The sequence below is a fragment of the Lagenorhynchus albirostris genome, chromosome 9 (genome assembly GCF_949774975.1).
Source record: "Lagenorhynchus albirostris chromosome 9, mLagAlb1.1, whole genome shotgun sequence".
In the NCBI taxonomy this organism is placed as follows: domain Eukaryota; kingdom Metazoa; phylum Chordata; class Mammalia; order Artiodactyla; family Delphinidae; genus Lagenorhynchus; species Lagenorhynchus albirostris.
This window is the reverse complement of record NC_083103.1, coordinates 23,930,116-23,947,346: the sequence shown is the minus strand read 5'-3', so window position 1 is coordinate 23,947,346 and position 17,231 is coordinate 23,930,116. Positions and strand designations below refer to the sequence as shown.

The following is a 17,231-nucleotide window of genomic DNA, read 5'->3' as shown; positions in this document are numbered from 1 at the left end:
TTGCCATTGCCATTGTACTCATTCATTCATTCATTCATTCAAAAAGCTTCAGTTTCCTCATCAGTAAAATGGGGACAATGATAGCACCTACATCATAGGGTTGGTCTGTGGATTAAATGAGTTAATACATGTAAAAGTATTTAGGGTACTTAGGACAGAGTCTAGAAGATTACCACTGAATACCTTCTATTTGTGAAGCAACAAATTTTCATCTGAGAATTCATGATGAATGGGAGGTTTGGTCCCTGTCCCCCAGGAGGTCACAGATGAGGAGACTGAAGGTCATGGAGGTCTTGCCCAAGATCCCACAGCCAGTGTGGGGTAGAGGTGGGATGTGAACCCCAGTCTGAACTTGAAAGCCATTACTCTTTCCGTTCCATCATGCTGGTCCTCAGAGGTCAGCACAGAGAAGAGATCAGACAGTGGAGGCAGACACAGAGCCAGAGAGAAGGAGAAGGGCTGAGGAGAAAGGCAGGGAGCAGAGGCAGGCAGGGGTGACTGGCTCAGGCTGTGTGGACGACAGAAAGTGTGTCTCACGAGTTACACCCCACGGCGCACGGCAGCGAGGCTGTTATGATTCCCCCTTTAAATGCTGCATTGGCTGCCCCTGTCCCCAAAGGAACTGTGGCGCTTCTAATCCCAGGCGGGAGATGGCTTCTCTGCCCCTAAGCACCCCCTGTGTATTGGCCAGGCTGCTATATGCCCTGATCTACACCAGCTCTACTTTCGATTTCCCCCTAAAACGTAGAGGCCTTCCAGAAATCCCTTTTCCCACCGTGAAGTGGATTGAGGTCAAACTTGAACACTAGGTTTGCTGTAGACTGAGTCCTTGGACTCTTTAATCAATAGAAATTGATAAGAGGCCAGATGAGGAATTCAGGCAAGGCTTTCTTGGAACTCGTGCTGCAGCACGAGGGAGTGAGAACAAGAAACAGACGTCCTTGCTTGATCCCCGAGGAGGGTCAACCTGGTCCCTTAAACGGGGGGAGGGTGGGGCGAATTGGTGGGTCAGGCAGGAGGGGCGGCTTGGTGGCCTGCCCACCCCCTTGGTGGAGCTGAGCGCAGGCATCCCGCACAGGACCCTGCTTTTGCTTTGGCGCCTCAGAAGTGGCAGTTGGATTTTGGCCTTTTTGTATCTTATTGTTCATCATTTGCCCCAACTGCATGTACCTGCAGTTATTTTTAGTCCCTCATAATGTCTTTCGTTGGTATTTTGTTGTTGGAGGACTCGTTTGTCCAGGTGCTAGCACTGCCGCAAAGGGTCCCAGGTCCCAGATCTCAGGTTTGTTTAAATTTAGGGTTTTAATCAGAATTCTATATGTGTGTGAGTCAAAGAGTTGATATCCGGCCAGGATGGTGGAGGTTGATGTTGTGGCCTCTACCTGCTGTTTGAGGAGGGGCCCCCATCAGCCGCTGGGGGTGCCAGGGTCTCCTGGGAACACCTGGCGGCCCTTCCCCCTTCTGGCCTGTGCTCTCACATGCCGAGTTCTGGCTGGAGTAAACCCGGGGCCTCCACTTCCCTGGTATTCCCACGAGAGATGTTTATGAGCCTTGAAATTCTTCCTCCCTGGGTCCTGAGCTGAGCCCCGCCGGAGATGCCTATCGGGGTGCTGCCCTTTCAGGGCACACTTCATTTCTTTCCATGGAGAGCGTGCGCCAAGTCTCCGAGCCCCTCCCCTCTCTCTTCCACCCCCAAGTCATTTTCTTTGGCCCTGGGAGATGGCCACGGCCATGTTGTTTCTGGAGGCCAGCGGGGGCGTAAGGGATTCGGAGACGTGTCACTGACCCTGGGAAGGTGTCGCTGGCGCAGCCTCCGTCCCCTCGACTCGCTCTCCTCGGCAGCTTCCCCGCAGAGCAGGCTTCGTGTGCGGCTCGGGCCCGCCCCACGGGGAGGCCAGAGCCAGGGCCGAGCACGGCAGGCTCTCCTCGCCAGCGGAATCCTTCCCGAGCGCGAGCAAAGTAGCTGTTCTCGGCCAGGTGGAGGGCGAAGCGCCAGCACAGAGGGAAGCCTCTTGGCTGTGATGTGGTTCCACGGTCCTGATCCCACAGGGGTGAGGAAGGCCTCCCCCCCTCACACCGCCCCTGCCCTCCCGCAGCATTGCCCCCAGCTCAAGGGCTTTGCACAGGCGCCTCTGGTCACCTAGGGTGCGGTCCCCACCTGTCCTCTAAGTAATTGCTGCTCGTCCTCAAGACCCAGCTCACTGCCCCTGTCAGGAAGGCTTGCTGTCCCACAGGGGCGTGGCCAGCTCTGCCTCTTCACCCTGAGTCAGCAGGGCGGAGCCCGCCTAGCCCCCTGTGGGTGTTCCGGAGGTGAAATGACCAGCCAGGGGACTGCCACTTATTATCTTCACCTCACAGGGAGGAAACCGAAGTTCTGAGAGGTTACGTGACTCAGGCCACGCGGCTGGTCGGTAAGGGGGTTAGGCCTCCACCAACTCTTCCACCTTTGGACGTGGGAAGTTTGCATCACCTTTGCCTCACTCTTCTTGGTTGGCAAGGACCAGACTGGACGCACATCTGGAAGACTGACCCAACACTTCCGATGAAGGTGTATATATTAAAATATATGCACATAGTTTATGTAGATATTTATATAGTATGTGTATGTATTGTTATATATTTTACATATTACGTGTATTTATTTATATATATTACATATATGTATATTATGTACGTATATAATCTAGGTTTGAAAAATCAGAAGAAGGATGGAGAGACTGATGATGACAGTGTTTGAATGACATGGAGACCCTTTCACTACTCGGAAGAGATGAGCTCAGGGAAAATATAAGATAGGGTGATACACCCAGAGAATATGTTATCTTTAACAGGTTGTATTGTCTGGAAATGTAAAGTGTGCGCCTCAGTGTGCCTACTATTCACAAAATAATTTAGACTTTTTGGAGAAGCTGAGCTACGAGGCCCTTCTGCCTATGTTTACCAGTTGGGTACAGATGATGTCCTGTACCTGGTAGACTTAATCCAAAGGTCCGCAGGCCACGATTAAACAGCAGCCTTGGCCAGCTCCTTTGAAGTCGGAAGTAGGTCAGGACACTTGTTTAAGGACTAGCTGCATTGGGAAGAAGAATTAAGGGGCTAAAGGGAGTTTTCAGCGATTCTGGGGGGAAATGCTCACAACGGATGCTATAACCTGGGATGCAGTGAGATTTGGAGGGAGGCCTTGAGTTTTGGAGCTGGCTGGCACACTCAGCCTCCCACAGGGCCAGCAGGGCATGTCCATGCCCAAAGTGGCCCCCGATGGGGACAGTGGGAATGGGCAAGTTCATGCCTAGTGGACAGTGGTGGCCCAGCTCCAATTGGCTCTTGCCGGGCAGGAAGGTGGGCCCTGTGTTGCCAAGCCCAGACTGTTATGTGAAATCTCATGATTTTTAAGTGCTGACTTATTTAATTTTTAAAAACCGCTCCGAGGGTCAGTCAAAACTCTTCCAAGGCTGGCTCACTCCTGGCAGTGACTTTGTGAGGAAGAACTTCACGAGCTTCTGGACGGTTGTCTCCTTCAGAACTATTGTTTACAGCGGGCATGCTAAGGCTTTTAAACATTTTTAGTCGAATAGTATTTTCTTCAAATTGAAACTTCTCTGGAAAAAAAGCAGTGCTGCTTTGCTGGGAGTTAGGGGAAGGTACTATATGGCTTCCCCTCCCTAGCCCCAGAAGGCTCCTTGAATATCACTGTTCTAGAACTGGAAACCAGGGCTCTTGATATTTGGATTCCCCCTAAAAGCTGAAAGGGTGTGTGATCTCACACTTAGTGGTCCTGCCTCCTAGGGACCCTAAGAGGGTCTCCAAGGGCATCTGCATGCCCTCCAAGGGCATCTGTTTCTTGTTCTCACTCCCTCAGCAAAATGGGAATACTAGGACGTACCCCATAATGCTGTTAAAAAGATTAAGTGAATCAATACATGGAAAGTGCTTGGAAAAGGACAGGCAGGTAGTAAGTGCCCATTAAATACCACCCCTTTATACTTGTTAATATCAGGGCGACTCATACCACTACGTTAATTGCGTTTCCGCAACTTGTTAGCTGTGCAATCCTAACAAAGTTTCCTAACCTCTCTGGACCTCAGCCTCCTTCATCTATAAAACAGGAGTAATAATAGTGCCTACCTCTTAGGGAGTTTGCTACGAAATGGAAGAGAAATGACGCATGTAAAGAACTTAGCCCAGTTATCTGAACGACAGGAAGCTTTCCATATGTCACTTGTAATTAGTTATTATTTGGGGATGACATTTGTTCTCAGGGAAATGAGGCCATCTCCGCCGGGGCCTCATTCTAGCTGAGGGACAAGCAGAACAAAGCAACCCAAAACTCAGTGAGAGCGAGGCAGACAGTTTGGGTCAGAGGAGGCCTGAGTTAGACGGACTGGACCACGATTAGCTTGATTTATTAGCATTGGGAATTGGGAAAGTCTTTTGCCTGGAGCAGCGCTGAAGAGACCAGTGAGTGAACTGGATAGCGCCGGGCACCATCGATTGTGGCTTTGTCACTGAAAGGAAGGACTTTATGAGGAGAGATCTGAAATGATATATTGCTTCTAGGTTTCCCTCCTGAGCTGGTCTAGCCCCATCCAACAGTCCTTCTTGGCTTTTATTCCAAGCCTGTGGAATGATTTAGACCATGAGATGGAAAAAAAAAAAAAAAAGCCTGGAGCAGTGTAAGAAACTGGGTGGAGAAGAGATGAGAAGGGCTGGCTGGGTATTAGCAAAGAGCCGAGGCCATGGGAGTGTGGTTAGAAAGGGGCAGAGAGCACCAAGCCCTGAGCCGTCCTGGGGACACAGCTGCCCAAAGGCTTGGATGTGTGTGGGAGAGGCCGGAGGTGGCTGATGGTGAGGTCTCTCCTTGGGGGTGTCCTGGGGTGTGACTACCGCCACGGGGCTCACCTTAGGCTTTCCAATGATTTTGTATTTCATTATCTGGTTTCGATTTAGAAGTTCCTAGACTCTCTCTCATATCTGATCTCAAACTTCTATACCCTGAACCGGAGTCTTGCCTAAGAAAAGCCCCTGTGAGACCCAGATGCCTCTCGTCCTGATCCTCTGGTTGTTAATATCCAAGATCAGGGTTTTGCACCTTGTTTTCTTTTTTAAGAAACAGTTCTGTCTTCAAATAAAATCTCCCATTGCTAACATATTTGTTGAGCACTTAGTACATGCCAGTTACCATGCTACACTCCTTGAGTTTTCTCATGTCATCCTCAACACGATGCTATGAGGTCCTAGATCACGTGGCTTACTTTACAAAGTAAATGATGAAAGTAAGGCAAAGAATGGTGAAATCCCTTCCTGAGGTCACACAACGAAGAAGTGGCTGAGCGAGGAGGAGGTCATGTAGGCAGATTCCAGTTCCTGCAGCCAAGCCTTAGTAACCACTATGCTGTACCATCTTCCGAATCAAAGTGAGGGAGGGAGGTGGAGAGAGGGACCTCAAGCTTGTCCTTCTCAGCTGTCACTGCAGGTCCCCGAGGGACCTCCTGGGAACCCCTAGAGCTGCCTCAACCTAGAAACCTCTGCCGCAAAGTATAAGGAAGATCCGAAAGCCAAGGCCTACTGAGTGTTGGCCTGGGCACCTTGGCAATCAGGGGAGGGGTGTGTGGGTGTGTGAAGGTCAGGATGGAGTTCCAGAAAGTAGGGGTGAGATCAGGATATTCCATGGCTTGTCAGATGCTTGGCTACTGGAACTTGATTGGAGAAATAATCTCTTCAAAATATCACATGCTTGTGAAATTTATGCACTTCCCCACTACGTCCCTCTTTGATAAAATTTTCCAGTATCTGTAATTCTTTACTTTAAAAGCTGAAGGGAAGGCCAGGGTTAGCTCATGATATTCTAGAACATTCTGCAGTCTGTGACCGCTCACTCGCCAGCCTGCCGTGTAGCAGGCTGTGCTGCTTCTAAGACAGGCCAGATGCTGCGCACTTAACACACGTCGGACACAGATTCAGCTGCCTTCTGCTAAAGCCAGTTAAGAGGCAGTAGCAGCTGGTTATCCCAGCTAGGTTGCGTATTCCTCCCTGCACTCTCACGGACATCATTTGTCCAGCGGGCACATCATTTCTTTCTCCCTTTCTCTCCCTTTGGTCTCAAAGTGTCTAAGCTGCCAACATTCTGAATTGGAAAGGCTGAGATGGAGACCCGGGCTGCTTTTGTTCAATATGAAAAGTGAAGCGAGCAGAGAGAAAGCTGTTTATCCACCAGCTGGGAGTCGTGAGGTGTCCTGGCTACAGTGACCGCTTGCCAAGGGCCAGGTGCTTTGCTAAACACGTTATATGTGGAATCTCAGTCAATCCTCCCAACGCTGGGAGGTGGATGCCGTTTCAGCTGAGGAGAGCATATCTCAGAGATGTTCGGGAAAACCTGCCCAAGGTCATGGGGCTGGTGGATGCCAGCACCAGCCCTTGACCTCAGACCCAAACAGGAAGCTGCCATTGGGACAACCCTGAATTCAAGCTGAAATTTCCTGGGAGGTGGGCAAGGACCTTAGGACAGATGGCAGAGCAGTGTCTGGAGGAGAACCTGGCTGTCCCCTGATGCATCCCTCTCAGAGAAGGTTTTGGCAGACACTCAGACCCATGTGTCACCTCTTGGGGTGACAAAAAGACAGAAGGCACTGCAGGGCATTCTTCCCACCAGTGGGACTCAGGGAGCCCGGGTCCTCATTTGAGACTAAATTTTCACACCTGACCTTGACCTTTATGAGCTCAGAGACACTCGGCTCCTTCTGAAGTCCAGAGGGCCAGAGGGCCGGCCCAAAGCCTGGCTCCTCCCTCGGGGAATGTCAGGAAGCTGGGCCACTCGCGGAGGATATTCTGTCTTCACATCTTGGTGGGAATTTCTAGTCTCCCAATGGGTGGTGGGGGATGAAGTCTACCTCTGTGATGTTGCCTGATGCAGGAAGAGACGCTTCAGGAAGGGATCCTAGCAAGGACCTGGTCCAATCCCTCATCACACTGACGGAAATGCAGAGGCCTCAGACGGGAGAAAGCTGGGTCTGTGCTTTTTAAATGCACAGTTCAGTGGCATTAAGTATATTCACATTGTTGTGCAAACATCACCAATATCCATCTCCAGAACTTTTTCTTCAACCCAAACTGAAACTCATCCTTCATTTTTACACACTTGTGTGTGCTTGCTGTGCGCCTGTCATGTCCCAGACACTTCACACCTATTAACTCATTTCACCCTCACAAGTCTGCGAGATAGGCATTACTGCTATGTCCACTTTAGAGATGAGAAAACTGAGGCACGAGAGGGTAAGGTGTTGCAGTTATTAAATAGCAGAGCCGCTCTTCACGTTTAGGGCATGCGGCTCCAAAGTCCGAGCTCTTGACAACTACGGAAGCTCCTGGAACATTGCACGAGGTAGGTGGCTGAGGCCACCCCGTCCCATCCTGCTCTGATGCCCCCTGGTAGAAGAGGCAGGAAGAGGAGGCTCCCAGGATGGCAGCTCTGGGCTATACATGGATGGAGAGAAGGGACAGGAGCTGGGCTCCACCATCGTGGGACACATGGGGAAGGGACAGGGACTCGAAAGCCTTTGTTTTCCTCCTTCAAATTTAGCCTCTTGACCAAATAATGAGTGTAGGGGAGATCGAGTACATTCCTCATTGTCTTTCTTGGAAACAAGGTGCTCCTTAGGCCTGAAGGAGAATTACAATGTGCAGCTGGATGACTCAGGTCCATGTGCAATTATCTGGACACTGGTGAGAGTGAGCAATGTCATACGTACAAGTGTGTCGTGTGTGAGGTTGGGGGATGGTGTGGGATTCGATTTGTAAGTATGTGTCTCAGGTCTGTCTGTGCGACACTGGTCTCTGGCCTGGAGGCAGGGGCTCCTTGAGATGGACATTTCACAGTGTCCTCAGAGGCCTGGCCTCTTCCGGAGGCTGCTGGCCTCCTGACCCTGAGTGTGGGCCCTGCTGGGCCGGAGCACACAGGGTCAAGGCTGGGTGGTGAGGCCTGAGGGCTCCATCGGTGCTTGCATCACCCTCCGCGGGGCGTGCACCTGCCGTGCTAGCAGTCAGCCAGGCTTGCTGTGGTGTGTAGTCACCCAAGCACCTGGGGACAGAGGCCCACAGGGGGTTTCTGGGGCAAAGCTCAGCTGGCCTCCCTTTGGCATGGGGCTTGCACAAGGCCCCGTGCTTCCTTCTTAGGAGGAGAAAACTGGGCTGGGAGAGGAGGAAGTGTGGGGAGGGCAGCCTGGGGGACAGCAAGGACACTCCTGTTTACTGAGCACTTGCTTGGTGTCAGGCTATATATTTCACAGTTTGGCTCCCTTAATCCTCACAGTAATTCTCATCATCCCTGCTTTAGGGATAAGGAAATAGAAGCTCAGAGACTATCTACAATATTAATACCAATAATCACAGCGTTACGTCATTTATAAGATGACCATGTAAGAGAGTTAAGAGTGCAGATGCTCAAGTCAACTTGCATGAAACTTAACTAACTGTGAGACCTTGGGCGGGTCATGTAACTTCTCTGTGTCTCAGTTTCTTCATTTATAAAATGGGAATAATAATTAGTAATTTCTCCTAGGGCTTCAATAAGGAAGAGACAGGTGTTTGGTACAGAGTCTGGGGCATAGCTAGTAGTTAGCAAATGTTGGCTAAAGCCACAATGATCAAACAATCACAGTGTACTAGGCTTCGGGCTAAGGGTTTCTTTCTATTACATTGTTTAAATGTAATAACTCCAAGAGATTGGTGTTATCATCTCCCTTTTACCCATTAGCAAAATAAGGCTCAGAGAGGTTAGTGGAGTTCCCCAAGCCCACAGAGCTGGGAAAAGGTTGGGGCGAGGATTTCAGTGCTTTTCTCTCTGCAGAAGCGGCCCTTCCTCCCGCCTGGGTCTCCTGTGACCCTCTGCCCTTAACACTGGTGAGAGCTGGCGTTTTCAGGCCCCCAGCATGGCATTGTCACCCGCCTGAGGCCAGCACCACCTCCTGCCCCAGTCTGTCCCAGCTCAGATGAGCTTCTCCAGACGTACACACCTGTCTGATGCTCAAAGGCAGGATAATGCTCTTCATTGCTGAACAGGTCAGTCCACGACATCAGGGGGTCGCAGAAGGACGCGTTGGGCAGGAAGGTGCTGTGTGTCACTGAGTCCAACATCACCCTGTAATGGCAGGAGAGGCTGTGAGGAGGCGGATGAAGGAAGAAAGCCACACTGTAGGAGCCCCCAGCAGGGCGACACTTGGTTTTTAGTAATGACGGCAAACGCTTACAAACATACAGTCTCCCAGGAGCCAGGCACCCCTCTAAGTGCTTTCCATGGTGACATTTTTTAATCCCTGCCACCTCCTGTGAGCTTTGTGTGTATATCCCCATTTTATAGATGAGAAAACTGAGGCAGAGCGGTTGAGACAATTGTCCAGGTAACATGGCCAGTAAGTGGCAAAGCTGGGATTTGAGGATGAAGGCTTTTATTATATAATAATGTTCTTTCTTTACTTTTCCTATTCTCTCACACCTGAGCCCTGAACTGGATTATAATGTCTAAAAATATACTTCTGGGACTTCCCTGGCAGTCCAGTGGTTAAGACTCCACGCTTCCACTGCAGGGGGCGGGGGTTTGATCCCTGGTTGGGGAACTAAGATCCGCATGCCGCGTGGTGCGTGGCCAAAAACATATATGTATACTTCTGAAAACAGGGCAAGAATTATTATAAATGAGTATGCCCACAAACACTAATCCACAATTCTGAAATCCAAAAGCTCTGAAGCTGAAAGTATATTTGTGTGTGTGTGTGTGTGTGGTTCCGACTTATTTCCCAGCAAAAACAGTCCTGAATTGATGTTATAAAATTTTAATATATAATTATAATATATATTATATCTCTACTTCTATATATGTATATAACCTAAATACTATACATTTATTAAACATATACAACTATAGATATGCTCTGTAGTCTTATACCTATAGCTATAGTTTTATTTGTTCCACTTGATGAATATTCATATTCATCACTATTCATATTCATTCACTACAGAAATATTAACGCATTTAAGCAGTCCTAGCAGCCAATACCTTGAGAGGCGTATTCTGTGCTCTGCAGTATATACCCCGTGTCACCTTCTTAATACCTGAAGAATTCTGAATTCTTCAGCACATCTCGCCTCAGGGTTTTGGATAAGAGAGGGAAGACCTGTGATAATTGTAACACACTTGCTTCACTGAGGGCTCTGGGCTGAGCAGTTTACATTCATTATTCATGGTGTCCCCAGGGCAACCACTCTGAGACAGTTTCTGGTGTGGGTTCTGTTTTTATAGATGAGGGATGGGCGCTGTGAGATTCCAGGTAACACGCCGCAGAGCACCCAGGTGGCAGGTGCTGGGAGTTTGGGTGACAACGCAGGTGGGTCTGTTTAAGAAGTCATGAACCTAATTGCGCATGCTGGCGAGTGGGAAGCTTTGGGAGAAGATGACTGGTCGAGGCTGGAAAGGGGATAGAAAAAAATGGGCTGGGGCTTCTACTCATAAGCATTCTTGCCCCACCAGTCTCATCTTTCAAGTTTCCTTTTGCTGTTTCCCATATTCCCACAATTCAGAAAAAAATGAATTCATGTTTGGTGAATTAGAAAAATCTGTTCACCCAACTTCTATTATGATTATCGCAATAATGTTGATGAGATAGCGTGGTTCTGCTCCCTTCCGCAAAGGGGACACAGCAGCTCAAAAATCACACAGCTGGGAAGTGTCAAAGCAAAGACTAGATTCCAGGTTGTTAAGTGCATGGAATTTTAGATGGTCAGGAGCTTATTAATCATCTCGTCCAGTGTTTCCCAAGCTTTAGTCATTCGCCTGCCACCATGATAACTTCCTTAATATATTAAAAAAAAATCACTTCCCTTTTTATTTTAACATAACCACATTTATTTAAAAGGAAAACTTTACATCACCACTATAAATGGAAAGTCGGTATTCGTTTAACATACATAAAAAATAAAGACATAAGCATTGAAATAAAAATTAGTCATCCACGCACCGCCTAGATCAGAGGTTCACAAACTCCAACCTACCGGCACAATCTAGCCCACTACCTATTTTTGAATGGCCCACAGCTAAAAATTATTTTACATTTTTAAATGGTTACATATTAAATGGTTATATAAGTACACACATAATGTACTTGATTTTTGCCTTTAGGCCTGCAAATCCTAAAATATTTACTATCTAGTGCTTTAAGAAAAAGTTTTCTACACCTGACCAGATTTATCTCACGTTTCATGAGTGGTCGGAGTACCGCATGTTGCAAAGTACCGAGTTGGGCTAATCTTTTCCTGCACCCATTTTACAGCTGAGAAAGTTAAGGCCCAGGAAATTTGTGTAACTTTGTCAAAGTCACACAGCGCTATGGTATACAGAATTCTTAAGTTTTTTTCCAACCCATCTGCTTCCCTTTCTAAAAACACTCACAGCCTCATCTGTTCAAAGACGCATCCCAGGTTCACTTACACGTCAAATAGGACCTCAGTACCGAGAGGGGCAGGGATTGTGTGTTTCCAGAGCCAAAGATCAATTCTTTGGGGATGTTTGCAAATCTATCTATCTATCATCATCACTATCAGATGTGCATGAGAACTGTGCTCCAGACGTAGATAAATAACTGAGTTCGAATTCTCACATGTAGGCACCCTCTCTGGGCGTCATCAAAGGTTCACCAGACCGCACTAGGAAGCCTCCTTCCTGGTGCCCGGAGAGGGTTAACGTGCCCAGCAGATTATCACCTTCTTAGATCTCCCGCTGCGAGCCATATCAAACAGAAGTCAAGGCTGCCTGGGTTTGGACTCTGATTTTCCCACGGATTGATTGGTTTTATATCCAGAGCAGGTGGCTGGATGAAGAGGGATGGGGGTGGGAGATTATGAAGGAGGGAAGGGCCCCTGGAGCCCAAAGCCCCTTCTTCTTTCTGGACATGACCCCAGAAAAGTTCTCTTAAGTGAGGGCTCAAGGTAAAAATGCCCCCTGCCCTTCTGGGCTGGAGGCTCAGAAAATGGAGGAAGAGAATGGCAGGCCTCTGACATGACCTTCACTGCTGGGCTTGGAGAAAGGAGAGGTGGCCTCCATGTGGAGGAAAATAGAAAACAGTTCCCAGGTCTTCGACGTCAATTAGGAATCCTCCAGATACATAACGTGACAGTAGGAGTGCACTCTTCCTCATCTCTGCCTAGCAAAGCTCTCAAGAGTCATTTGGTAAATTGAATTTGATCATAGAAAAATTAGGAATATTTTTGACCAGTACGATATTTACCTCCTTTAAAGACTTCTTTTTTTTCTTCTTTTTGCACCAGCCCACTGGCTTGCTCTGTAATCTCTCCAGGGCTGTACACAGCACCGTCTGTGTCTGATTCCCTTTGGTGGTTCTTCTATGGCAAATTATATCCATCAAGTTTTCTTAAAGGGCTGTCTTCAGGTGTACAACATGCATTTTTCTTCTGTAATTACCTTTTGCTTTGTGGAAGATGTGTTTTATAAAAGGCAGCACCTTTTTTTTTTTTTTTTTTTTTTTTGCTATTGCAGTGGGAGGATGGGGTGTTATTAACTCTGGATTCTCCACAAGAGACCTCGGGCACTTAGCCAGTGGGCTCTAGGTGTGAAAGTTTGGGAATAATGGCTGCTTTGTATTCCACAGCCCAGCTTCTTAGGCTCTCTATGGTCCTTTTAATAATTGAACATTTTAGCCCTTAAGATTCCTTTAATGTAGGTGGAACAGGGTGGTGGGAGAGAACAGCTATTTGAGGACCCTCTTCTCAGTGAAGACGTTGGTGCCCAGTGATGTGTAAGGCCAGGCCTGAAGTTAGAATATGTATTCCCAGTGGGGGGGACAGTGACCCTAGAGGGAAAAAATTGGTTCTTGAGGGTCAGAAAAATCTTAGCCATTATAATCCTTTATGACCCTCCAAAAGGTCATAGTACATAAATGATAAACAGTAAATCTGTGATATTAACATTTCATGGAAGGGGTACGATTAAGAAACAGTGATCTAAAAAGGCTCCCTAGAGGGTGTGATAATGAAAAAAAAGGTTGAGAAGCACTGTGTTAGAACTAGAATCAGCAGCAGGACAAGAAGGGATGTCTAGGGAGGGTCCTAGGCCTGCTGTTCTAACCACACATTTTTGTTTTTTGAGGGGCTGGCTGGTTTGTCATCACAGAAGGAGCACTGGCCTGGGAGTCATATACTTGCTCCTCGCCGAGCCTCAGTTCTTCATCTGCTAAATGGACACACCGATGAGGTGGACTCCAAGACCTGCCCCAGCTGCGTGACTTTCTGCAGGAACCCACTGGAGTGGGCCGACACATCCACACATATGCACGCGTACGCACATGCATATATACGGTGGTATAGTTGGATGGTGCAAACTGGAGTACAATTCAATCACTACAGAGATGCAACTTTTAGCTCTAAAAATCCCCCCGATTTTCTCTTCTCCCTTTCCTCCTATGCCCACTGTGGACTCTGGACATTCTCTGCCTGGGCTAGCCAGGCACCTTAAGTACTCTGGACCCTCACTCACGGCCCATCCACAGACCCACGGCAGTTGGAATCAGTTTCCCCAAAGTGTAGTCCACATTCTAGCTGCCTAATAAGTAGGAAAGGGTCAAGCACATTCCACACAAGGGGGAGGAATCAAGTGGATTCTCTTCCATGCACGAGAAAGGCTGGCTGGACCTTTGGGAATGGCGTGGACGCTCAGGTCCCCAGTGCCTGCAGAGGCTTCCTATCCCTTCTGAGAGTCGGCTCACTCACCAAGGTGCACGGGGAGGGTCCACACAGTCAGAGAGACAGGGCTGGGGGCTTCCTGCCCTCACACGAGTCAGAGGCAGCAGTCACAGGTGTGGTGTCCATGGCACCTCTGCTCAGCCTTCCAGAGAGAGCAGAAGCAGAAAACCACCCAGCCTTGGCCAGTTAGCCAGAGGAGGAAAATTCCTTCCTGACCCTGGCAGAGATCACCAACTTCACTTCGGGCATGTGACCAAAAATCCACCCAGTGAAGCACCTACACATTGGCTGTTTATGCGCTAATACATCACTGGGCAGAACAAGGCTGTGAGGGTGTAAACCATGGAGAAGGGGGCCGGGGAGGGCCTTCCCTGATCCCACCACCTGGGCAATCTCACTGAGAAAAATAAAGCTTTTTGTCCTCTAAAGCCTCAGCGATATCCCAGTGTCCATCAGGTCCCAAGCCCTGTGGGCAGGTCAGGGTCCACTTCCCACCTTTTGGACCTCCCTAAGAAGGGACACATGGAGGAAAACCCACTGGACTATTTCAATACTTGCTACTAAAGGATTGTGGGTTGGCTGCTTGAGTGTTTGCTCTGGGAGAAACCACAGCAGCTGTGAGAGCTGCCTCGCTGACGTCTTGCCAAGTGATTCCTCATCTTTCTTTGGCTTGTGTAGGGAGTTTGCTAGTTAGTTTGTTTTTCATTGTTTTTCTGAAGATTCAGCAAAGACTCATAGGAGGTACGCCGTATAGTTTACTGTGGGCTCCAGTACAAAGTTCATCAGCTTTGGTTTGGATTAAATCCACTGGGGTTGAAATCCCACCTCTGCCACCCACAAGGCAAGGGACGTGGGACACGTTTCTTACTACTCAGCCTGCAGAAATTGTATTTTTTATTCTTGTTTCATACAAAGTGTGTTATGTAAAAATCCATGACCCTCTCTGAGCTCATCTTTAAAATGCCTCATCTCTAAAATGGGGATTTTAAACACAATACTCAGGATATCCCAAGGATTTAACCAAATTAGATAATACATGTAGATGAGTAGGCATAATACGTATGTCCATTCCTGTCCCAGCGGGGGGGGGAAAGAAAATCAATCATTGTCAATATATCTAAAAGGTTGCTACTCAGGTGACTTCTTTGAAAAGAAGAAAACCAATCTGTGAAAACTCTTGTCAACAGCACCTTGAATCATGAAAAACATTCTCACAGAGAACATGGGGACAAAAGATTTAAGCTTTCACTCAGAGGGACAAACAACCCCTCTCCCTGCGTCTTTAGACTAAAACATGAAGCTGTCTCCCTCAATCACTTTACCTTTCTAGGCCTCAGTTTCCTCATCTGTAAAGCGAAGAGGTTGTCCCTAATGATGTCTGATAACCTTTCCAGTTTGTAAAATTCTTAGCACATCCAAATGAACGTGGGTCCCCAGCTCCAGCTGGAGAAGGGAGCATGTGCTACTGGTGGCTGCCAGCAGGGGGCGAATGCACAAGAACACCACATACTGCAGAGTCTTTGCAGAGGTCTGAGAATAAATACAGTGGAAAAACCCTAACCATTGCTTTTCTGGAAGCATTCTATATGGAGGTGGTGTGAGAGGGCAGAACGGGTTTCCTTTAAGCTATTACGTAAGACAATCTCCTGAAAAACGCCCTAATCTGTAATAAGGCAGCTATCTTCTCTGTTTCAAGGCGGGGGGGGGGTCCATGAGCAGGCCGATGGGAAAAGGAGGCGTTTAGGCAGGAGAAGGTGGGCTTTCCTTGAAGCTGAATATTTTTTGGTGTAAAATCCAGCTTCCCTTCCTAAGGTTAGCTTTAGGAAGGGTAGAGAATAGAGTGCCTGTATGCATTCTCTCTTAGTTAGTTCCCCTTGGTTTAATCAAGTGATCCAGAGGCAGTGGGGGCTACCACGGCGGTGGTGGGTGGCTGGCTACACAGCCTGAGGATGCAAAAATCTCTCTCTCAGGTAAGCAGTTAAATCCCACTCAAACAGCTCCCGGGAGGCACTGTGACTGATGGACATGGCAGGAGGGCGGGCAGTCTGGAGCTGGGGACAGACCCACAGACCCAGGCCCCAGCCGGAGGCTCTAAGCCCTGACACCCCTTACAATTCATCCAAAAGAGCAAAGAAAAGGTGCTTACTTGAGGACAGCGGTGCTGGGTCCAAAGAGGAGGTTTTCAAGGCAAGAGAAGGCGGGCGCTCCCAGCACCGGCGTACAGTGGAAATAAAGGCACCTGTAGCCTTGTGATATAAGTAACACCTACAGACAGGTCCGTTTGGTTTTTCAGGTTTATGCACAGCCCCTTTGATGACGGTGACATACAGTGTGACACGGCTCCTTGGAGGGGGGAATGGTTCTCACACGCAGAAAGTTTACCTTTATCCTGCCTTTGTGCCCAGCTCACACACACCCCGCCCCCTCCCCCTGCAACCCGGGGGAATCAGTAAACAAGCCGAGAATTCTTGCCTCTGGGAGCTTTCTGGGATCCCGTGTTTGCTGGGAACTCTCTTTAGGGCAAGCTGGAGGGGAAACCCTGGGAATCCAGCTGTGGTGCCCATGTCTGCCGCCCCCCTCCTGGGCTGACAGAGTCCTGCGAATTTGGATATCCCGTCACCCTCCCCCCGCCCCGCCCCCGCGCAGCTTGGCGAGGTGGAAGGGTAGGATGGGGCAGTGGTTAAGAACACAGACTTTGCAGCTAGATGACTTTTTTTTTTTTTTGCAGCTAGATGACTTTGAATTCAAATTCTAGGTGCATCATTTTCTAGTCGTGTCACCTTGAACCACTCAACTAGCTAGTTAATAAGGTAACTAGCTCTAATGCAAATAGCAGGGCCTACCCACTGGGTGCGCTGGGGGTCATATGAGGTCCTGCAAGTGAAGTACTGAATGAGCCCTTTGTTTCGCTGTGATCATAGCCTTTTCTTTGACGGAGCACGTTAATCAGAAAGCCCCTCTCCACCACTTCCTCCGACCTCATGCCTTCCGAGCAGATGAAGGGAACAGCCAGCTTGTAGAACCAATGCTGGGCCTTGCTTCCACTTTTTCACACAAAGCATAACCGGCCATCGGACACATGAGCTATTCAACTTCTAACCTCTTTGGACATAACACGCCATGTGGTGGCTTTCTCCCTTCCTCTCCTCCTTACGGATGGAGAAATGAAGAGGTTTAGCGGTTCAGTCAGGTGTCCACAGCTTCTAGGCTGGGGTCTGACTTGGATGTCAGCTCTCAGGTGACTTGCTGAGAACTACCTGCTTCCCTGTAAGAGCAGAAACTCAACCCAACTCAGCCTGAAAATAGAGTGTCTCCTGGTTGCCTCAGGACAGCATTGCCAACCCTCTGCCTTTCTGCCCTGTGCTTCCAGCTCTCCTGGGCAGCCAAGAGCTTATGTCCAAATTGCAGACTCCAAACTTTAGAGTGAAAGCAGGGACTGGTTTGTTAGGTTTTCTTGGGAACACTGGGGATGGGTGCAAACATACAAA

General features: G+C 48.6%; 1 protein-coding gene across 2 annotated transcripts in view; it reads right to left on the bottom strand.

Moving 5' to 3' along the window:
- Positions 1–15,972, bottom strand: part of ELF5 (E74 like ETS transcription factor 5) — a 30,220-nt gene extending 14,248 nt beyond the window's left edge. The window contains exons 1-2 of one of the 2 annotated variants that reach the window (XM_060159428.1): positions 15,890–15,972; positions 9,009–9,133 (exon numbers count right to left, since the gene is read on the bottom strand). In XM_060159428.1, the coding sequence (XP_060015411.1) occupies positions 9,009–9,129 (121 nt within the window). In that variant the 5' untranslated portion in view covers positions 9,130–9,133; positions 15,890–15,972. Of the gene's footprint in view, positions 1–9,008; positions 9,134–12,272; positions 12,411–15,889 lie in introns of those variants that run through there. The other variant, XM_060159427.1, reaches the window with a different exon arrangement.
- Between the last annotated feature and the right edge of the window lie 1,259 nt (positions 15,973–17,231).